Consider the following 17,743-nt stretch of genomic DNA (forward strand, 5'->3'; position numbering starts at 1 on the left):
CAGAGGGTCTAGTGGGAGGTCCTGTGTTTGACATTTGGGATGTCTCCTGGCCCTGATGTGGGGTTCTCCTTTGGAAGAGATAATTCCATTGCAGCTGAAAAAGGTGCACACAGGCAGTGTCAGTAATGCTCAGTGCTGCATCAGCCACAGCCCTGCTTCAGCACAGCTGCTGCTGGCAAACCTTGCTTTTTCCAAGACCCTCCTGCACAGGGATAACTTTCTGAGCACTGAGCTAAAAGCCAGCTATTCAAAGCAATCCCTTGCCTTGGCTGTGACAGGTAATTTGCCACTGCTGATAACAGCCATGGAGCCTGTGATAGTATTTATGATAGAGGAGTTTTTATCACTTGGTCTGGGGGTAGGTTAATGCAGCCGTGGGGAAAAAAAAAAACAACCAAACTCCAAACATTTTTCTTCCATCCAGGCCAGGAGAGCATTGGTGGTAAACTGAGGACCTGGTGTTCCTCAGTGGATATTTGTACAGGAAGATGCCTCTTAAAGTAGATATTTGGTCTTATCTGAAGCTGCCTCTATGACTTCCTCCTGAGGGACAGCAGAGAGAGGCACAGCTCTGATCTCTGCTCTGGAACCAAGGACAGGAACCTGGGAATGGCTGGAGCTGTGCCAGGCAGGGTCAGGCTGGATATCAGGGCAAGGTTCTTCCCCCAGAGGGTGCTGGCACTGCCCAGGCTCCCCAGGCAATGGGCACAGCCTGAGGCTGCCAGAGCTGCAGGAGCCTTTGGACAGCACTGCCAGGGATGCACAGGGTGGGTTTGTTGGGATGTCTGTGCAGAGACAAGAGCTGGGCTGGATGATCCTGTGAGTCCTTCCAGGTCAGGGTATTCCCTGACTCTCCCAGCTCTCTGCTGTGTGTAGCTGTGTCCTGGAGCACTGTGAGCCCCAGCTTTGGATCACTGCAGAGCTGCAGAAGCAGCATGGGAGCCACAGCTTTTGCTCAGAACAGAGGAGGCACACAAGGGCTTGGGGCTAATGGCAGGAGGTGCTCAAGGAGAGAGAGCTGGAGGAAATCAGAAGTTCCCCATTCTGGGTAAGCTGCTGGGACACACCAAGGTGTCACTTCTGCCACTGTCTGTCAGTAAAGCAGGGGCTCCAGTGGTGGCTGCTCTGTTGGACAACATCCCCCACATATCATGGAATCCCAAAATGGTTTGGGTAGGAAGGCACCTTAAAGCCCATCCAGCTCCACCCCTGCCATGGCAGAGACACCTTCCACAGTCCCAGGCTGCTCCAGCCTGGCCTTGGACACTTCCAGGGATCCAGAGGCAGCCACAGCTTCCCTGTTCAGCCAGGCAGTGATCAATATTCTTACTTATTCTCAGCCACTCCTTGAACAACAAATGGCTGAGTTCAACTGATAAATCAGGGATATTATTCTTACCTCTAAAAAGATAAATACAGCTCCTGTTTTAAATTCAATTATTGTAGCTGCAGCATTTTGGGGGGAAAAAAATTAATGTTTTCATTTCCTAATAAGAGATCACAGATTCCAAATTATAGAACCATGTATGTCAAAAAGGAAATCTGAGCCAGGCAGGCCAAAGTGTGCCATTGTCTTTACAATTTATATTTACTTGCTCTACATTTAGAATAATCCTTCTCTTCCCTCAGGTCTAGCACAGACAATTTATCAATTGTACAAAAATGATAAAGGCAGCAATAAATAATAATAGTAATAATAATACATAACAACTGTACGAGTGATGAATTATAAAGCAGAGAGTGGAAAAGGGAATGAAGGCACAGCACAGAAGCCAGTTTGCAGGGCTGAGTACACAGGCTGAGCTATTTTTCTGGCATTATGACAATGAGGAACATTTATGGGAGTTTGCAAACAGCTTAGAACACAAATCATTTTGTTTCAGGTTATATTTATAGGGCTTAGTTAAGGGTTTTTTAGTATCCATTAAAATCCAATGTTCAGAGGTTTATTGCTCAGCTGTTAAGGTCTTATCCCTAAGGATCAATTGCTTTGGGTTGTTTGGGGAATTATTATTATCATTATTATTTATACAATTCAGTTTAACTTGTTTAGGCTAATGTGAAGACGCAGAGCTCAAAAACTAAAGAGGTCTTGTTTGGGAAAGAAAAGATGGCTTTTTATTATTTATGTTTTGTTTCAGATATGATATCTACAACTATTTTCTCCTAGAAATCCATGGAATCTCTCTTTGTGTGGGTTTCAGTAGCCATGTCGTGCTCAGAGTTGCTGCAGCCAGCACAAGAGAACAACCCGTGTGCAGTGCTGTCAGTGCTGGGTTGCTGCTGCTCTGTGTGCATTGCTCTAAGTGAAAATAAAAATAATTTTCAGTTGAAATGATGTAATTTTCCAGAGGTCATGCACTTTAGTTGGTGGAAGATGAGATCTATACTGAAAATAGGCATGCTGTGTCTAGGGCCTGATCCAGGTCTTAATGCTCTTTGCTTCTTTATTTCTTCTTTTTACTAAGACCAACATTCTCTAAGAAAAATGCCTTATTATCCTGCACACTTTATAAACACATATCGTGGAAGTAAGCAAATCCTGGGGAATGAACCATTCAATAGCCCAACAAGATGAAAAGCAGAGGCTGACAGCAGAAAGGAGTAAGTAACTTGCCTGAGGTGATCCTGATAGGCAGTGACAGAGGTGGATCTCCCCAGTCCCAGCCCAAAGCTATCTTTCCTCCATCATCTGCCTTTTCAACCTCCAGTGCAGTATTTTTGGTGAGAGGTGAGTCAGATCCAAAGGGTATTGCTGGATCACTCCCAGTTAGGTGGATATGGAGGGTTAAGGACCTGACACACAGGGAAAAGGGCAAATAACAGATCTGATAGTTGTGTTTCATAAACAAGCACTGGAGCAGTGAACTGTGTTCTTGAGAAAAAAAATTCATAAATTCTTAAAATGCACTTATCTTGGAATTAATATAGTGGCTGTTCTTATTTAAATAATTTTCTGATGTACCCAGCTTCCTTTGTGGCAGTATTTCCCAGCTGTTTCTTGTTTAATTCTAAATATTCATGACATTAATTTTATTTAAGTCCTATGCTGTTATCTGAGACAAAATGTCAACATTTTATGACAAACTACTGTATCCATTGCTCAGAGTGTCCCCAAGGAACCTGTTTGCTGTGGCTGGCTATCAATCTCTGATGGAAAACCTGATTGACACCAATAAAAGCTTGGTAGTTCTCATTTCCCCATTTAAAATGATCCAAACAGCTCAATAGCCATCCAAGATCTTTAGAGTGTTTTTAGCCTGTGCATAATTCATCATCTCAATTATCGTGCTTTTTTAACTTCTAATTTTGGAATATCAGAACTTCTCCATCAGGTCAATAGAGCATTCAGTTGCTCTCTCTTTACCCTTTCCTGTCATGCAATCCCACAGGGCCCCAGGTTCCTTTTGTGCCCTGGAGAAACATCTTTTCATCCTCTCTGCTTCCTGCCACCACCCTTTTTGCAGGTTATTCTTTTTCCTTGGCTGTGTGAAGTGTAAGCTCTGGACCATCCAAGATCTGTCATACATGCAGAGGAAAACAAGTTGTTGCCTCCAATCTCTTGATTCTGTTTTCAAAGTTAACTCAACCCTCACTTAGCTGGTTGGGGTTTTTTTTTGCTGTTGTAATTTCTATTTCTGGCAGCGGCAAAGAAAGGAAGAAACTCTTCAGACCCCAGACTGCGAATATAATGCTGACAGTAAGAAAAAACAGTTAAGAGGAATCTCTGTGAGATACTGAGGTCAAACTTTGGCCATCTGGCAGTTGGGAAGAGCCATGTGTGAAGGCACGCCAGGCACCTGCTGAAGGCAGAGCTGCAGCAGCAAAGCCTTCAAAGATTTCATGGGTTTCATTTGTAGCTTCTCTTATCGAGCACAATTTCTAAATGAGGATGGTTGCTTCACTTTAAGGACGTACAAATGACTTGCCCTCACCTGTCAAGCATGATCCTTGTATTTTACCAGGCCCATTATGAACGCAATCTTTCTGTCGAAAATTTGCATACCTCCTTTCTTGAAAAGTAATGACAGCAATTTCTTTCCCTCCGCTCACTTTCTGAGTGTCTCATTTAACAGCACCTGGGAAACCGACAGGCGCAGAGATGAGAAGTGAAAGAGAGCAGTTGATTAAATCATCATCAAGTCGGGCCTCAGAAAGTCAATTCTGCTTCCCGTCTGCAATGATATCCTTTTATCTTAAAGTAATGAGCTATGGCACTTTTGCATCCGGTAATGCGATAAGTTCTATTAGCATGTTCCATTTGCTTCACAAGCAAGGGCAAGTCATTTCAGTAAGCTCATATCACTGCAATCAAAGCAATTGGCTTCACAGGCAGAGAAGAAAGAGGAAAGGCTCAGGGTGATTTTTATGGATCACAACACAGTGTAAAAAATAGATTCTTGTATTATTTTAACCCGTAACATGCTTTGCTTCTTGTCAATCAAGGTGTTTTTATTTCATTAGCTTGTAAGTACCTGGAAGACTCAGATTCCAAACAGAACTCATGAGCTAAGACCAGGAGTTCTGAAAAATAAGAATCTTTTCTTATACAGATAACACCCACTAGTGCAGCATTAGACAAAGACTTCATTAACCGCTGATTAGTTGAAATCTTTCCTATTGACTTCATCCATCAGTACAAATGCACATTTTTATTATTATTTACAATTTTTTTTTAACCTGGGTAAAGTACTCATGAGTTGAGCGTTTGTTAAACATGACATTACACACTGCAAATTGCCATCAGTTGAGAGGATGCTAAAAATAACATGCAAATAACATGCCAGCTGCATGTTGCCTGCAGCCAGCAGGGCAGGTAAGGAGGCAGCAAAAGTGCATCCTGAGTTCCAGGGAGAGCCATGGAGGCATTTTTCCTCATGGAGCCTTCAGGAGCTGAGGCAGGGACTTCACCCTCCTATTGCAACAGAGAATGACTTCCTAAAATCAGGATTTTTCAGTGTGTGTGGCTCACAGTGCCAGCTGGTCTGGTGGGATTTGGGTGCCTGACTCTGGTGGGCACTTTCTGAGGGTGCTGAGCCTAGGAATGCATGGCATGGTTAGTTTTAATGCTCCACTGGTGGGAGAATCATCCTGCTCTCTGGGATGGCTTGAGAGACTTTCATGCCATCCAGGTATGGGATCACTGGGCAATGACACCATAGGGAAGCTTCTGTGAGTGGGATCTGGGGGAAAGAAGGGGCAGTATCCTCCAACTCCAGCCCAGTTTTCAGGGGGCAAAAGAAAATGGGTTTGTTCCAGGGCTGGTTTGGTGTGTCCCTGGGGTGGCACAGAGCTGGGGCAGCCTGGCAGGACAGAGGCTGGCAGCTCTGCCCCGAGGCAGGTGCTGTGCTGCCTCCCCAGCAGTGCCCAGTGCCTCTCATCACACAGCTCCCAGCCTTCCTCAACAGGGGATATGCCTGCAAATACAGGGGCAGCACAGCAGAACCAAACCTCAGAACAGGATTGTCTTTTTAGGGCTCTCTCTGGAGGGAAATCCCTCTTGGCTGTACAAACAAGCTCCCTCTGGCCTACCAGGAATATTTGAGCCCCCACCAGTTGCCAAGGATATATCCATGTCCTGGAGAAATACAAGGTGGCTCATCTTTATCCTGGACAGCAATATAATCCAGAGTTTTCATTTTAATACTCAAAATATAATTCTTTCTTATCAAGCCATTGTTTGGAGATGGTTGAGCTAAAAAGAACCACTGATTGTGTCATTTTACAATATAAAACAATCATAAAAGTCCTGGGAAGGAGGAATTAAAAAGAGTTGCAGCTGAAAGACATTTTAAGTTCTGAATATTTTTCTTGTAAGGGACCAAGATAACTTCAAATGTCCAAGACTGATACATTTCATCTGGAGTGAAGTAGTTTGGATAAAATGGAATTCAGATTAAAGGTCAACATTGCAATCTTTTGTCCAGACTAAGGTAATTTGTGTAAAATGGGACTTTTTGGTGAATAATCCATAATTTCAGCTTTTAAGAAAGCAGACCTTAAACTTCTCAGACCATCTCGGTTTCAGAGCCATTCCTTACAGTGAATCACAGTGGATAATGGTGAGGAATTGCTAAGCAGACTGTGATGTTAACCAATTTGTGAGATGCTATATATAAGATTCCTTGGCAAGGAGCTCCATGCTGAATGCTACTTGTAGGCAAAGTCACAGATAGGAAGGAAAAAAGTGAAATTTTTGCTCTTAGTGTCTTTGTGACTCTGCCAGTCTCCATTTCATCAATTAGAAAATTGCCCATTTATTCCCTGTCTGTGTCTCCTTTCATCTAGGAGATGTTTTTTTCTCCTTTTTTCTTGGAAGCAAAGGTCTAATTGTATAGCTAAAATACCATCTTTGCCCTTTCCAGGGCTGCCAGTTTGTCATTGGTGGAGAGATGGACAAGAATATTGTAAATGTCAGTGTGAACAGGCTGAGGTCTGGGTTTTCCCTCATTTTCTTCAGATTTCTTTTCAGCAGACAGATGAGTAGAATCACTTTGTTCAGCGCTGGCGTTGCAGCAGCACTGACTCCTTTGGTGGCAATGATAAATGGCTCCAAGATATGAAATAGCTGTTCCAGCAAAGTCCATTGAGCAGAATAGAGAACAATGCCCTCCTCAATGTCATTGTACATGAGATATTCAATGATTGCCACTTTTTGCACAAGAATGTGTTCAATCAGCAAAGTACAGAGAAATCCGTGGTGTTGCTTCAGCCTGAATGTGCTGGCGAGGTGGCACAGACCTTTGCTCAGCTTGATTTGGACCAGACTCCCTCAAGTTATTAAAATGGGCTCAAATTAGAGCTGTCACCACATAGGGTGTCTGATTTTTGAATCGTGGCTTTGGGATCAGGCTCGTTCTGCGGGTGCTGGGGGAGATGTGCTGTGCATTTTAACTTTCTCCAGCTGGGGCAGGGGATTGGGGAGGTGCAGATAATCTTTAGCCTGATATTCAGTTTTCCTTTTCTTCTACGAAACACAGCAGCAATCATGCCTCAACTGGGAACTGGAAAGTTCTTTTTCCACTTCCCACTGCAGTTCTGAGTGTGCACAGCCCATATTGCAGGGAATGCACCTGCTGCAGCCACAGCCCAGGCTGATCGCAGGGCAGAAAAAAGAGCTTTTTTCTTTTGTTGGTACAGAGAGGGTTTGTTTATTCTCTTTCTCACCTGGGGATGATTTTAGGGATAACTATTTGAATTTGGACGGCAGCACATATGAAAATGCAAGGTTTTAGATCACTGGCTGTCATTAGCATTTCTTGAACAGGAAGCTGCAGAAATACTGCAAAAGGAAGCTTGAACACTTGGCACATGTGTGTCTCAGGTGATGTGATGGCTGGGGACTGTGCACTTTGGTTATTTAAGCTCTTGGAGCAGTTTCAGTGATAACTATGGCCACCTTGTGCAAATCACAGTCAATCTGGTCTCGTTATTACCCCTGATTATGTAGAAATTAGGAGCACCCTTAGTGTTTCCATATGTTCTGTAAGATTTTTATCTGCGGAGATAATTTTGAGTGAACTTTCCTTGTCCTTTGCTTTGGATTTGGTTGGTAGTGCAGTAGGTCCTTTGGGAAAACTGTTTAATCCCTTCTGGCCAGTACAGGACTTTGAAAAGCACAAAATAGCCATTTTGCAGAATCCTCCCACTGAGAGCCTCTCAGGCTGTGGTTTGAGAAGCTCCCAGCATTTGTGGCCTGATGTGGATTTGAAACCTTGGCTGTCCAGGGGGCTCTGGGGGCTCAGCAGTTCTGCCCCATCTGGGCTTCTCTTCTGTGCCCAGCAGGAGCTGAGGGCTGCCCTGGGGGTTGTGTAGGGCAAATTTGGCAATTTGGCTCTGGACTCTTCTCAAGCCTGGCCTGGGGTGACTGCAATCAGCCACAGCTTGTGCTCAGAGTGGAGACAGTAAGTGCCTGGAGCCTGAGAATCAAGAAGCCTCTGTTTGCTCAGGTGTAAAATGTGTCTGCAGCCTCCTTGTCCTGATTTGTCACATTATCACTCTCAGCTTCCAGTGAGGCTAGTGGCAGTTATCCAAAAATCAGGTCATGCTACCTCGGAGTGATATTTTGGATTCCCAGTTATTTGCAGAGTATTCCAAGGCAGCCTGTGCACAGAGCCATGGTTTCCTGACAAAAGACATGGGAGAGCACCAAAAAATGAGCTTTTTGTAATAGACATGGAGTACTGAAACTCAGCCCAAAGCAGAAGGCCAGTACAAAGTATTTCCATCACTTCAATTCCAAAACAGTCTGGCGCTCTGAGAACCACAAAGCACTTAAATCATTTTACTTCTTCCTGTGGCCCTGGGAGGTAGGGAAATGCTGGAGGAATCGAGGAATTGAGCGAGCAGTGCAGACTCGAGCCTTCAAATTGACCAGTAATTCTGAATAATCAACTTCACGCTTGTCAGCTTCAGTTTCCAAAACGTGCTCTCCAGCCATGGGTAGCAGGAGATGGAAACACCTTGTGCTTTGGCACCTCTGGGGAGAACTTGCATCCAGCAATGTAAATGAGCCCATCAGAGCAGGGTGGCTGTGTGTGAGCACAGTGCCCACCGTGCCTGGGCTGACTCTCAGCCATGGGGAGAACGTGCAGTTGCTCCAATTCTCTTTCCAGCCTGAGCAGCAGACATCTTTCTTCTCCCTTTCTGGCATTTGCCCTGCACATAAATTGTCTGGTTGGTGTGTGTGCAGAACGTGCCAATGCAGAGTGTGTCCTGCACACTCACACACAAGGGTGCTGCACACAAATACAGCCCCAGAGCAGTGCTTAGAGCCCTTTCCTCCTCCCCCTCCCTTTTCCTTCCATCCACCTGGTCCCTAGGATGCTGCCATTGGCCCAGGACAGCTCTGCTGGACACTGGGTGTTCCCCTGGTGCCCTCAGTGTGAGGGCAGGAGCTGCCTCAGAGCCAGGCTGGAGTGTTTGCTGAGCGCATTTATTGCCTTTGCATAATTTATGAACTGGAGGGGTTTGACCATCATCCGTCTCTGCCAGAGGCTGGCACGGAGGGCTCTGGAGGCTGGAGCTGTAAATTGGATGGTGCACTCCTGCTGAGCTCCCAGCAAAGTCCTCGGGTCAGTGTGGGAATTTAATAGCCGCAATGGCAGCGTTTGCTGCGAGTGCCATGTGGGCTCCGTGCGGCAGAGGCTGGGCTGGCAGCCACCCCGCCTGGCCCAGGCACAGAGCTGTCACTCACTGGGCACCAGTGAGCATGTGAGGGGAGCAGCAGCATTTTTAATCGCCTTGGCATCCGTGCTGCTTCCATAATGGACACCAGTAGGTCTCAGTCCTTCGCCATATGCTTAGCTCTGGAGACAAGGTGCTTCTGGGTATAGCAGTAATTATTTGATGTGGAATTAAGCGGACCTTGAAATTAGAACTGGACTGTGGGAGAGCTGGAGGTTTGGAGGTTTAACACTTTGGTGGAAATGGCTTCCCACTGACACTGCTCTGCAGATTCACTGGGATGCAGGGAACTGTTTGTTGGCAGATTCAGATGTCAGTGCTGGCAAGTTCTCTTCTCCCCAGGTAGCTCCACGCTGCAGGGAACACAAAAACCCTGAGCTTGTCCAAGCTTATGAGTTGGGAAAAACTACAGCAGAGGAGAGATTCCTTAAAGCAGACAAAAACTGGGGAAAGGAGAGGCTGCAGAGCACTGTGAGCATGGCTGGGTCACAGGACACCTGCTCATGTGCACCTTAAAACCCTCTGAACCCTGCTGCTCAAAGGGAATCATTCTTGACTGCTTAGAGATCCACCCTTTGCCCTTTGATTTTCCCTTTTGGATTCAGTCTAATCACGATTTGGAGTTTGCCTGGAAGGTGGGCAGAGGCACAAATGAATGGAGCTCCTGAGCTCCCTGGTTTGAAACAGGTGAGGTCATACATGATAATGGATCCTGGGGTATAGAGCTCATGGTGAGGGAACTGCTGGCTCTGACCATCCAGGGGGAGAAGGTGACAGAGCCCAAAAGCTGAATTTTTCCAATTGCTGTGAAGCAGAGACAGTAAATGGAAAATCTTTGTGCCATTCTTGCTCGTGACATGCTTTGTGATTCTTGGGGGTGTCCTGCACAGGGCCAGGAGCTGGACTCGATGATCCTTGTGGGGCCCTTCCAGCTCAGGACATTCTCTGATTCTGTACTGTGGTTTTCATGGATGCAAATCCATGGGCATGTTTGCTTTTTTGTAAACGTAGGGCCTTGCTCACCTTCATACCAAAATCTCATACTGGAAGTCATGCTGAAGTCAAAGTGCATTATATTTATAGGGTGAAGTACTTTATATCAATGCCATGCCATTCTAGAAAGGTTTTCCTTTTGTCAGTTAAGTACATTTTTCATTAATTTGAATATTGTATGAGGTTTTCAAAACTCTAGCTTAAATTGTCCCCTATCTTCATGTTCCTTTATTCCTTCATGTTCATTTATTTGTTACAAGAGTTAATACTCTGGTATTAAATAGGTGCAGCCAGTGCTAAATAAATAATTTCAGTTATTAAATAAATTTCACTTCCTTTTCTATTTGGAATCAGCTGCAAGGAGATTGTAATTTTATCTAATCTTTGCTTCATTTAAAATTAGTTGAAAAATACCTAGAAATAGTTCTTAGCTTTAATTTGTTAGTACATAGTTCAGTGGTGTAGGGAAGGCACCTTTTCACCCCATGTACTGATGAAGACAAGGAAAAAGCCAGTGAAACAGAAAAGTTATAATTAAACAACAGACAGAAGCTGAGCTGATTTGTGCAAATCAAGTACATGTATTTGTGGGTGTACTTGGCTCTGTCTATTCACATCCCACTGTATAGTTAACCTTTGGAATTCACAAAATATAGCTAATTTCAAAGCAATTTGGTTGTCTTACAAAAATACTCAAAGATGCATTAAACATGATATAAATACGTGAAGGGCTTAACTGAGTGCTGTAAGAACCTGACAGTCATCTGGTCCTTGGGCAGGAAAGCCTGGGTTTCTTGTTTGGAGGTTTATGTTTTCCTTGGAAACGTTTGCCATTGGATCTGCAGAGGCGTGAGTTCATTCTTGAGTGACACCAGCAATTCATCCTCTAGAACCTGTAATTGTAGATTTCAAAGAAACCAAAACAAACCACAGAAGGAGGTGTAGTTACCCAGAATTTGGTGGGCTGGGTCAAACCTGTGAGTTCCAGGGTTCCAGCACAGCTTTTGTACTTCTAGCAAATGGAAATGTGGTTTGGGTTCTGATGCTTATCTCCAAGGAGCCTTGAGTGATCCAGTCCTGCTCTATTTCTACAACAGTCAAACTTATTAAAAAATTGAGCAATGGATAAAGATCAAGACTGTCTAGTGTTACCATTCAGTATTTTATAATATTGTGATTACTGGGATACCTGGCCTGCTCCCAGAGAACCTCAGGAAACCAGTGAATGTGTCATGTTCTCACTTCCCCTGTGATCCCTGAATTCTTTAGTTCAGCAGCCACAATCAAAGCCATAGAGTGACTTTTCCATGTGTTCCTGGAAAACTTCAGCCTTGCAAATGCTCCTCTGTGGGCTGGGCAGACCTGAGCCTGTGGAGCTGATGGACTGGAATATTGTTCTCCCAGAGAAAACAAACCCTCTGAAACTGCTTTTCTTCTTCCCTGATGGAGTTCTGGAGTCTGAAGGTGGCTCTGCACCCTCAGCTCCTGTGCCTGTGAGCTGAACTGGCTTTGCAAGTGGCTGCTGGTGTTTGCAGGGCAGCTTTTCCATAATTCAAACACACAAATGTATCCTCTGCAGCAGCAGTGGGGGGAATTCCCTCCCATACAGTAACTGAACTTGCTCCTAAAGGTGCCAGATGTGACACCCAACATGTACAAGTGTATCACCCATCTTGTTCACAGAAATATTTATCTTTTTTTGGTGCAGCAAGTTTCTCTTACCTGTGCTTTTTCTCTTTTTGTCTTTCAGTGTGACAGCGACAGTGATCAAGAAGAAAAGGTAAGAAAGAAAATCAATCTGGGAGCAAAACTAATTTATTGGATTCCCTTATTCCTCTTAATCTGTTACTTATTCAAACTTTCTTCTTGGATTGATCTAAAGTATCTCTATACAAAGAAAATCTCTGTCTTTAATTTAATTTTGGAATAAACCTCCAAGGTAAGGGAATGCTAATGAATATTTTGGAGGCTGCACAATTCATCTTTAAGCATATTGATGGCATGGTTTGTGTGGGTTGTTTATGAACACCAATCTCACTACCAACCCTTCCCATGGCCACCCTTCCCCTTGGAAGTTGTAACAGCAGCTGAGTGTGTTTGTAACCCTCACATTTGCACTTCTTAACAGTTATTTAACCACTGTTAGTGCCTGTTTTGCTTCTCTGCAGGCAAGGGCCTGCAAATTCCCACTGAAGTGTTATGGTTGATACATCTATTTTTTAGAAACAACATTTGGAAAGTGTACATTAAGTCAAGTAACACAACTTGCTGATAACTATCTCCATAATTTTTGGATTCTAAGTGGGAAAGAGGAAGAATGTAATGCTGAAAGAGTCAGGCTTTAATGGTGTTTATTGTTTAGAAGACTAATAGTAATGAAAAACTGGTGTCTACACTGATGCATATTTTTATCCATTATTTTATGTTGTGAACAGATTAACCTTCTCTTTTTGGCAAAACAGAAATAATCCTTGCAGAAAAAAGGTCTAATTTCTTTATTTCCAGGTTGGATTTTGTGATTTTTATTTGTGTGTTGAGCCTTAAGGGATGTTTTGATAATGTAATCACTTTTGCCTCCTCTTTCCCTGGCTAAACTGGGGGATGGAAGTCAGGAGAGGGTAAAATAATGCCAGAAAATGTTGTTCTTATAATAATGTTGAACTGGTTAGAGTTTCATGGGTGGTTCTGTTAACCAACTCCAAGGCAAGCCAAGAAGAGGAGAGATGACCATGCTGGTGTGCAGCTTGTCCAACAGCCAAACACAAATATGCTGCAAAACCCAGAGGGAAGCAATCAGTACAAAAATCACCTTCCATGAATTTAATCAGTTTTCTACAGGGTTTGTGTAACAGGAAGCCAAGGAAATTCTCAAACCACTCTGTAGTATATAACTTCCAAAGCTTTGCCCTTCAGCTCTTTTTCCAAGTAGAGGATTTTTTCCTCATGTTTCTTAATAATTTGCTAACTATGTTAAAGAACTGCTGTTTACTTTGAAATGCAATGATTTTCCTTGCATAAGGGAACTAATCACTGGAGTTAATCAGTGTGACAACAGAAAGGGGAGGTTTTGTTGGGTTTTTGCACAGAATATTAACCTGCACTTTTCAATATGAATTTTTAATGCATTACCATTACATTCCATCCTGTGAAGTGATTATTCATTTTCAGGATGTTCCTTATGCAGAGGAAGATGATAAACTGAATTTCAGCTCCTATGTTTATGGCACCCAGAACTAAAAGTGTAATTTCCTGTCACTGCAGCATTTATGGAGCTGAACCTCTGCCTGTTTCACTGCATTTTTCTCTTGCAGCACTCCTGTATAAAAAGGCAGAGGCAGTGTTTGGGGATGGAGGGGGTTCAGGATGGTTTCCAGAACACAATTCAAGAGTGCACCTGAAGACTCAAGACTGTACCTCACACAGAACAGCCCAGTACTTGTGTGGGCAACATTTAAAATTCAGATGTGTATTTTATCTCCGTGATCTATATTTTGTCTTCCCCCTAATGAAATGATATTAGCTGCAGACCCAAATATCCCTAAAAATTTTGTGCTTTTCAAATATCAGAACCAGACCCAGCTTTGAGCTCTGCAGCTCAGGCCCAGTTCTGAGAGATGATGGCTCACCCTGGCATATTTATTCAGGCTGTGCTGGCAGCCCAGGCAAAGATCTAAAGGCCTTGTTCTGCTGTTAATTTGAATTCAGCATATGTAGCCTGTTATAAAATGCGAGACATCATCATTTGAGCAGGTCAAGCATATTCAGATGAAGACAAATGGTGCTTATTTGATTTTCTTAAAATCAGGAAATGAAAAAAGTGCTCTCTGGAGAAATCATGTTCTGCCTGACTTAGATGATAGACCAAGGCATGTACCCCAGATAAGAACAGGCGCTCGTCGCTGGGTTTTATCTCTGAAGGACGGTGGGGACTGTCAGCTCGCTGACATGTGCATTATCCATGTCATTTTAAACAAAGTGACCTGTAGAGAAGTGCACTCTGCCGTGACGTGATAATAGGCTGTTGGATGACAGGTAAAGTACACACTATAAAGGAGGCTGTGCGTTATTCCTTTGTTTAACTGACAAGTAGAAACTTCTTTTCTTCAGACAGGCAGGATCTTTTAGATCTCTTTCAATAGGACCCAGAAGATTTTTTGAATTCCTGCTTTAAATAAAATAACATTTTTAGGACAAAAAATTCGTGTGAGCACATTGCAGTGGGAGAGGTGAGGATACCAGATCCCTGTGCAAGGGATCATTTCCTGAGTTGTGCCCAACATCCTCAGTTCTCATTAACAACCAGGGGAGCTGAGGGTGCTCAGCAGGATTAGCAGTGTGAAGATCCTTTCCCCAAATGTCTAACATCATGATGAGGGTATTGGCCTGAGCTGTGGAGCTGTTCTAACAGTGAACTGACGAATTGCTCAGTGTGTTCTGAGGATTGTGGAGTTGTGCCCCTCCCACCAGAAACAGCTTGGCCTGGGATGTTTCTGGGAAGAGGAGATCTGCTTTTCTTTAGGACTATCTCTTGCAGATTTTGATATCCTGTAGTATACAGAATGTAGGGTTAATTGCTGCAGAGCAATTCTCTACTTGCTCTTGAGAAAATACAAAGAGAGTGATTTTGCTTCATTAAGGATTTTTGGGGGCAAACCCACACTGATCCTCCATAGGACATCCACAAGAGGTAGAAGTAATGCATGAGAGGTACATATTTCTGCTTCAATAAATAAAATCTGGAATCCAGCAGGATAGACCAGTGCCTGTGGATGAAACCTGGCAGATCAGTGTCAGGAAAGGTGTGTGATGGATCGAGGGGATGGAGGATGAGTTGATTCAAGCTTGGCTGGATTGGCCACTGTGGGCAGGAGAGTGAAGGAAGCAGCAAGAGCTCCCTGGGAGCCTGAGGAGCAGGAAAGGCAGTCTCCCAGCCTGGCAACATTCCTTTTTTCCTGACTTGGATCCACATCCATCTGGCTATCAGCGTAAATCACGGCTGATATCTGATCTCTGTTAGGTGATGGCTGTGCCTCCAATCCGTCTTCCCAGCCTTTAATTGGGAGCCGACAGACAGAGTCACTTTCTGTCTGTGTCTGCCCTCAAATGAGACATTTCTCCAGAGCTTTCTGGGGAAGAAGAAACAAGGATATTTAATTGAAACAATGATGCTGCCCCTGCTTAGCAGTGCTGTAGCTAAGGCTGTGTCAGCATCTCAATTTTAAATGACATATTTTGGGTGGATAATTTGTCTATTTATATAGATTCATGCTCCTTCACTTCAGTTTGACACACGGGACTGGACTGGAGCACTCAAAGTAGACATTTCACCCTCCTGTTGCTCAAAAGCCTGAAGAGGTAGCAGGCATGTCTGTGGAGAGAGAGTATATTTGGAAGAGTTGCATCAGAGTGAGAAGCACTAATTCTTAGAGAGATGTCATTTTCCATCCTGGGATCCTTTCAGCAAATGCCACTGGGATTTCTCACTGAATCAGAAAAAAGTGTGGATCCCAGGGGAACTCCGATTTTCTCCATTAAAAAGTCTGTCAGTCTTACTCTTTGAGCAGGTCTCCAGAGCTGATAATCTAAAATTAGGGCAAGCTATTGCACAGCTGACAAATTTAAGTGCAACTGTATTATCTTTTGATATCTCGATACAATCTTTAAAATTATACCCATGGTAATTAATACAATATTAAAAACATAAGTGCAAACACGAAGTTTGTCTTCTGGAAATCAAAGGAAATCTTGTTTGGAAAAGACATACAAAGAGCTCTGATAAGGAAGTCAAGTGCTAAAGATGAGGTAAGAAATGAGGTCCTGTTTTATTCTCCATCTCTACCATCTCCTCTCACCACTCTGTTTAATTTTAAAATTAAAAGCTCCATCTGAGGCACTGCAGTGATTTTTCACTTCTTAGGAAAACACTTCATTGATCAAGGGAGCTGCTTTGCAGTGTACACAGAGCAGAGATCCACTTCTGCTGGAGCTGAATCCAACTCTGATAGGGTGTGCAGCTTAAAAAAACATCACTATTGATGCCTTAATTCTGTGTTTATCTTAGGAGCACGCAGGCAGTTTAGGAGGCTCTTGAATCCCATTGGAATGTGGTCTCCCAGGGCTCAGCAGTGTCTGGCTGCAGCCCAAGTGTCCCTGCTGGATTGGGCTCAGCTTTGGGTGCCCCTGGGGTGGGATGGGCAGGGAGGACAGAGCTCAGTCAGACCAGGGGCTGAATTTGCCTGGTGTTGGCATCTGTTCAGAGGTGGAGTGACAAAGAGAGGGGATTAGGAATAGGATTAGGATGAGTGGGTGCTGTGCTTGCCAGGGAGCCTGCGCTCGTGGGAGTGTGTTGCTTCATTATATTTCTCTTTGAAAGAAAATTTTCTTCTTTGAAGAGAAAAGTACTGTGCCATTTTAAAGCACCAGGAGAGCTGAAGAATGATCTTTCCTGAATCAGATTATTTTTAAAGATAATGCTGGTACATCTGATTACTTATAAACCAGGTACAAACCAAAGATTATGGCATGAGAAATACCATAAATGACTCTGCTATGGCCAGGTAAAAGGGATGACTATTTGTGTGTATCTATACACATGTTAACCATTCACACCTGCATTCTCTGTATGTTTCTGCAGTGCTTTTGGCCAACCATTTTGTGTGTGGATTTTGGAGACACATTCTGTAATAGTATTTTGGCAGATGTGTGTCTCCCATTTTATTGCAGAAGCTGCATTTCAGTGCTTGGTGTTCAATATCCACACACACAAGGCTTTGTATGTTTGTGTGCGTTTGTTTGTAGTTCTTTCCAACTTTACAAACTCAGTTGGCTTAGGTAATAAGAAATGCTCTGATAAACCTGTTCAAGGGGAACTGGGGAAGGGCCTCCTAAAACCTTGTCAGTCCATAGCTCTGGATAAATGCAGTTTGTTGGCCATGAACTCCAGGAGCCATTTCCTCCTCGAATATCTGTGCTGAATGCACAGAGCATCCTGCTCAGCTAGGGCAGAGCTCCAGCTCCATTCTCTTCCCTCCAAAGGATGTACAGGGCACAGCAAATTGTCCTTTCCAGAGCAACAGAGAGAGCCCAGAGCATCCCCACCACAAACTGTGCTGGAAAACAGGCCCAAGGAAGCAGCTGCTTTGCACAGGGCTGTGTTCTGTGATTTCTGCAAAAGCTTTCTCATAAATGGATTAAATGCTGGTGAAATTGCTTTGTGTCATCTTCTGTATTACAAAGGATTACGTTTACAGGCGGGTGCAATCCACTCTCATGTGGGCAGTTGCATCAGTTTGGGATTTTTTTAGTAGGGTGCTTGGAAACAAACCTGTATTTGGGGTATTTTTTCCTTACCCCTGGGAGGAATGAGGGAAGGAAGAGTTTGGGTAGCACTTCAAGGGACAAATGTCCCCCTGGATGGTGCCAGGGCTGTGGCAGAGAGACAGCTGGGAACCAACTACCTTTATACACAACTACCACCGTGGCCATACAGTGCTACAGTGATTTCTCTGCTCTTCTTATCATTTAAAACTCTACCAGGGTTTCAGTTTGATGTTTATGCACTGCT

General features: G+C 43.8%; 1 protein-coding gene across 9 annotated transcripts in view; it reads left to right on the top strand.

Annotated features, from left to right (window-relative positions):
• The window catches only part of AUTS2 (activator of transcription and developmental regulator AUTS2), a 748,905-nt gene that overhangs the window by 502,485 nt on the left and 228,677 nt on the right, over positions 1 to 17,743 (top strand). For all 9 annotated transcript variants that reach the window (XM_085078805.1, XM_085078808.1, XM_085078806.1 and 6 more), the window contains one exon: positions 11,930 to 11,959. In XM_085078805.1, coding sequence (XP_084934931.1) covers positions 11,930 to 11,959 — 30 coding nt within the window. The remainder of the gene's footprint in view (positions 1 to 11,929; positions 11,960 to 17,743) is intronic.

The sequence above is a fragment of the Lichenostomus cassidix genome, chromosome 19 (genome assembly GCF_008360975.1).
Source record: "Lichenostomus cassidix isolate B80296 chromosome 19, HeHo_3.0, whole genome shotgun sequence".
Taxonomy (NCBI): Eukaryota; Metazoa; Chordata; class Aves; order Passeriformes; family Meliphagidae; genus Lichenostomus; species Lichenostomus cassidix.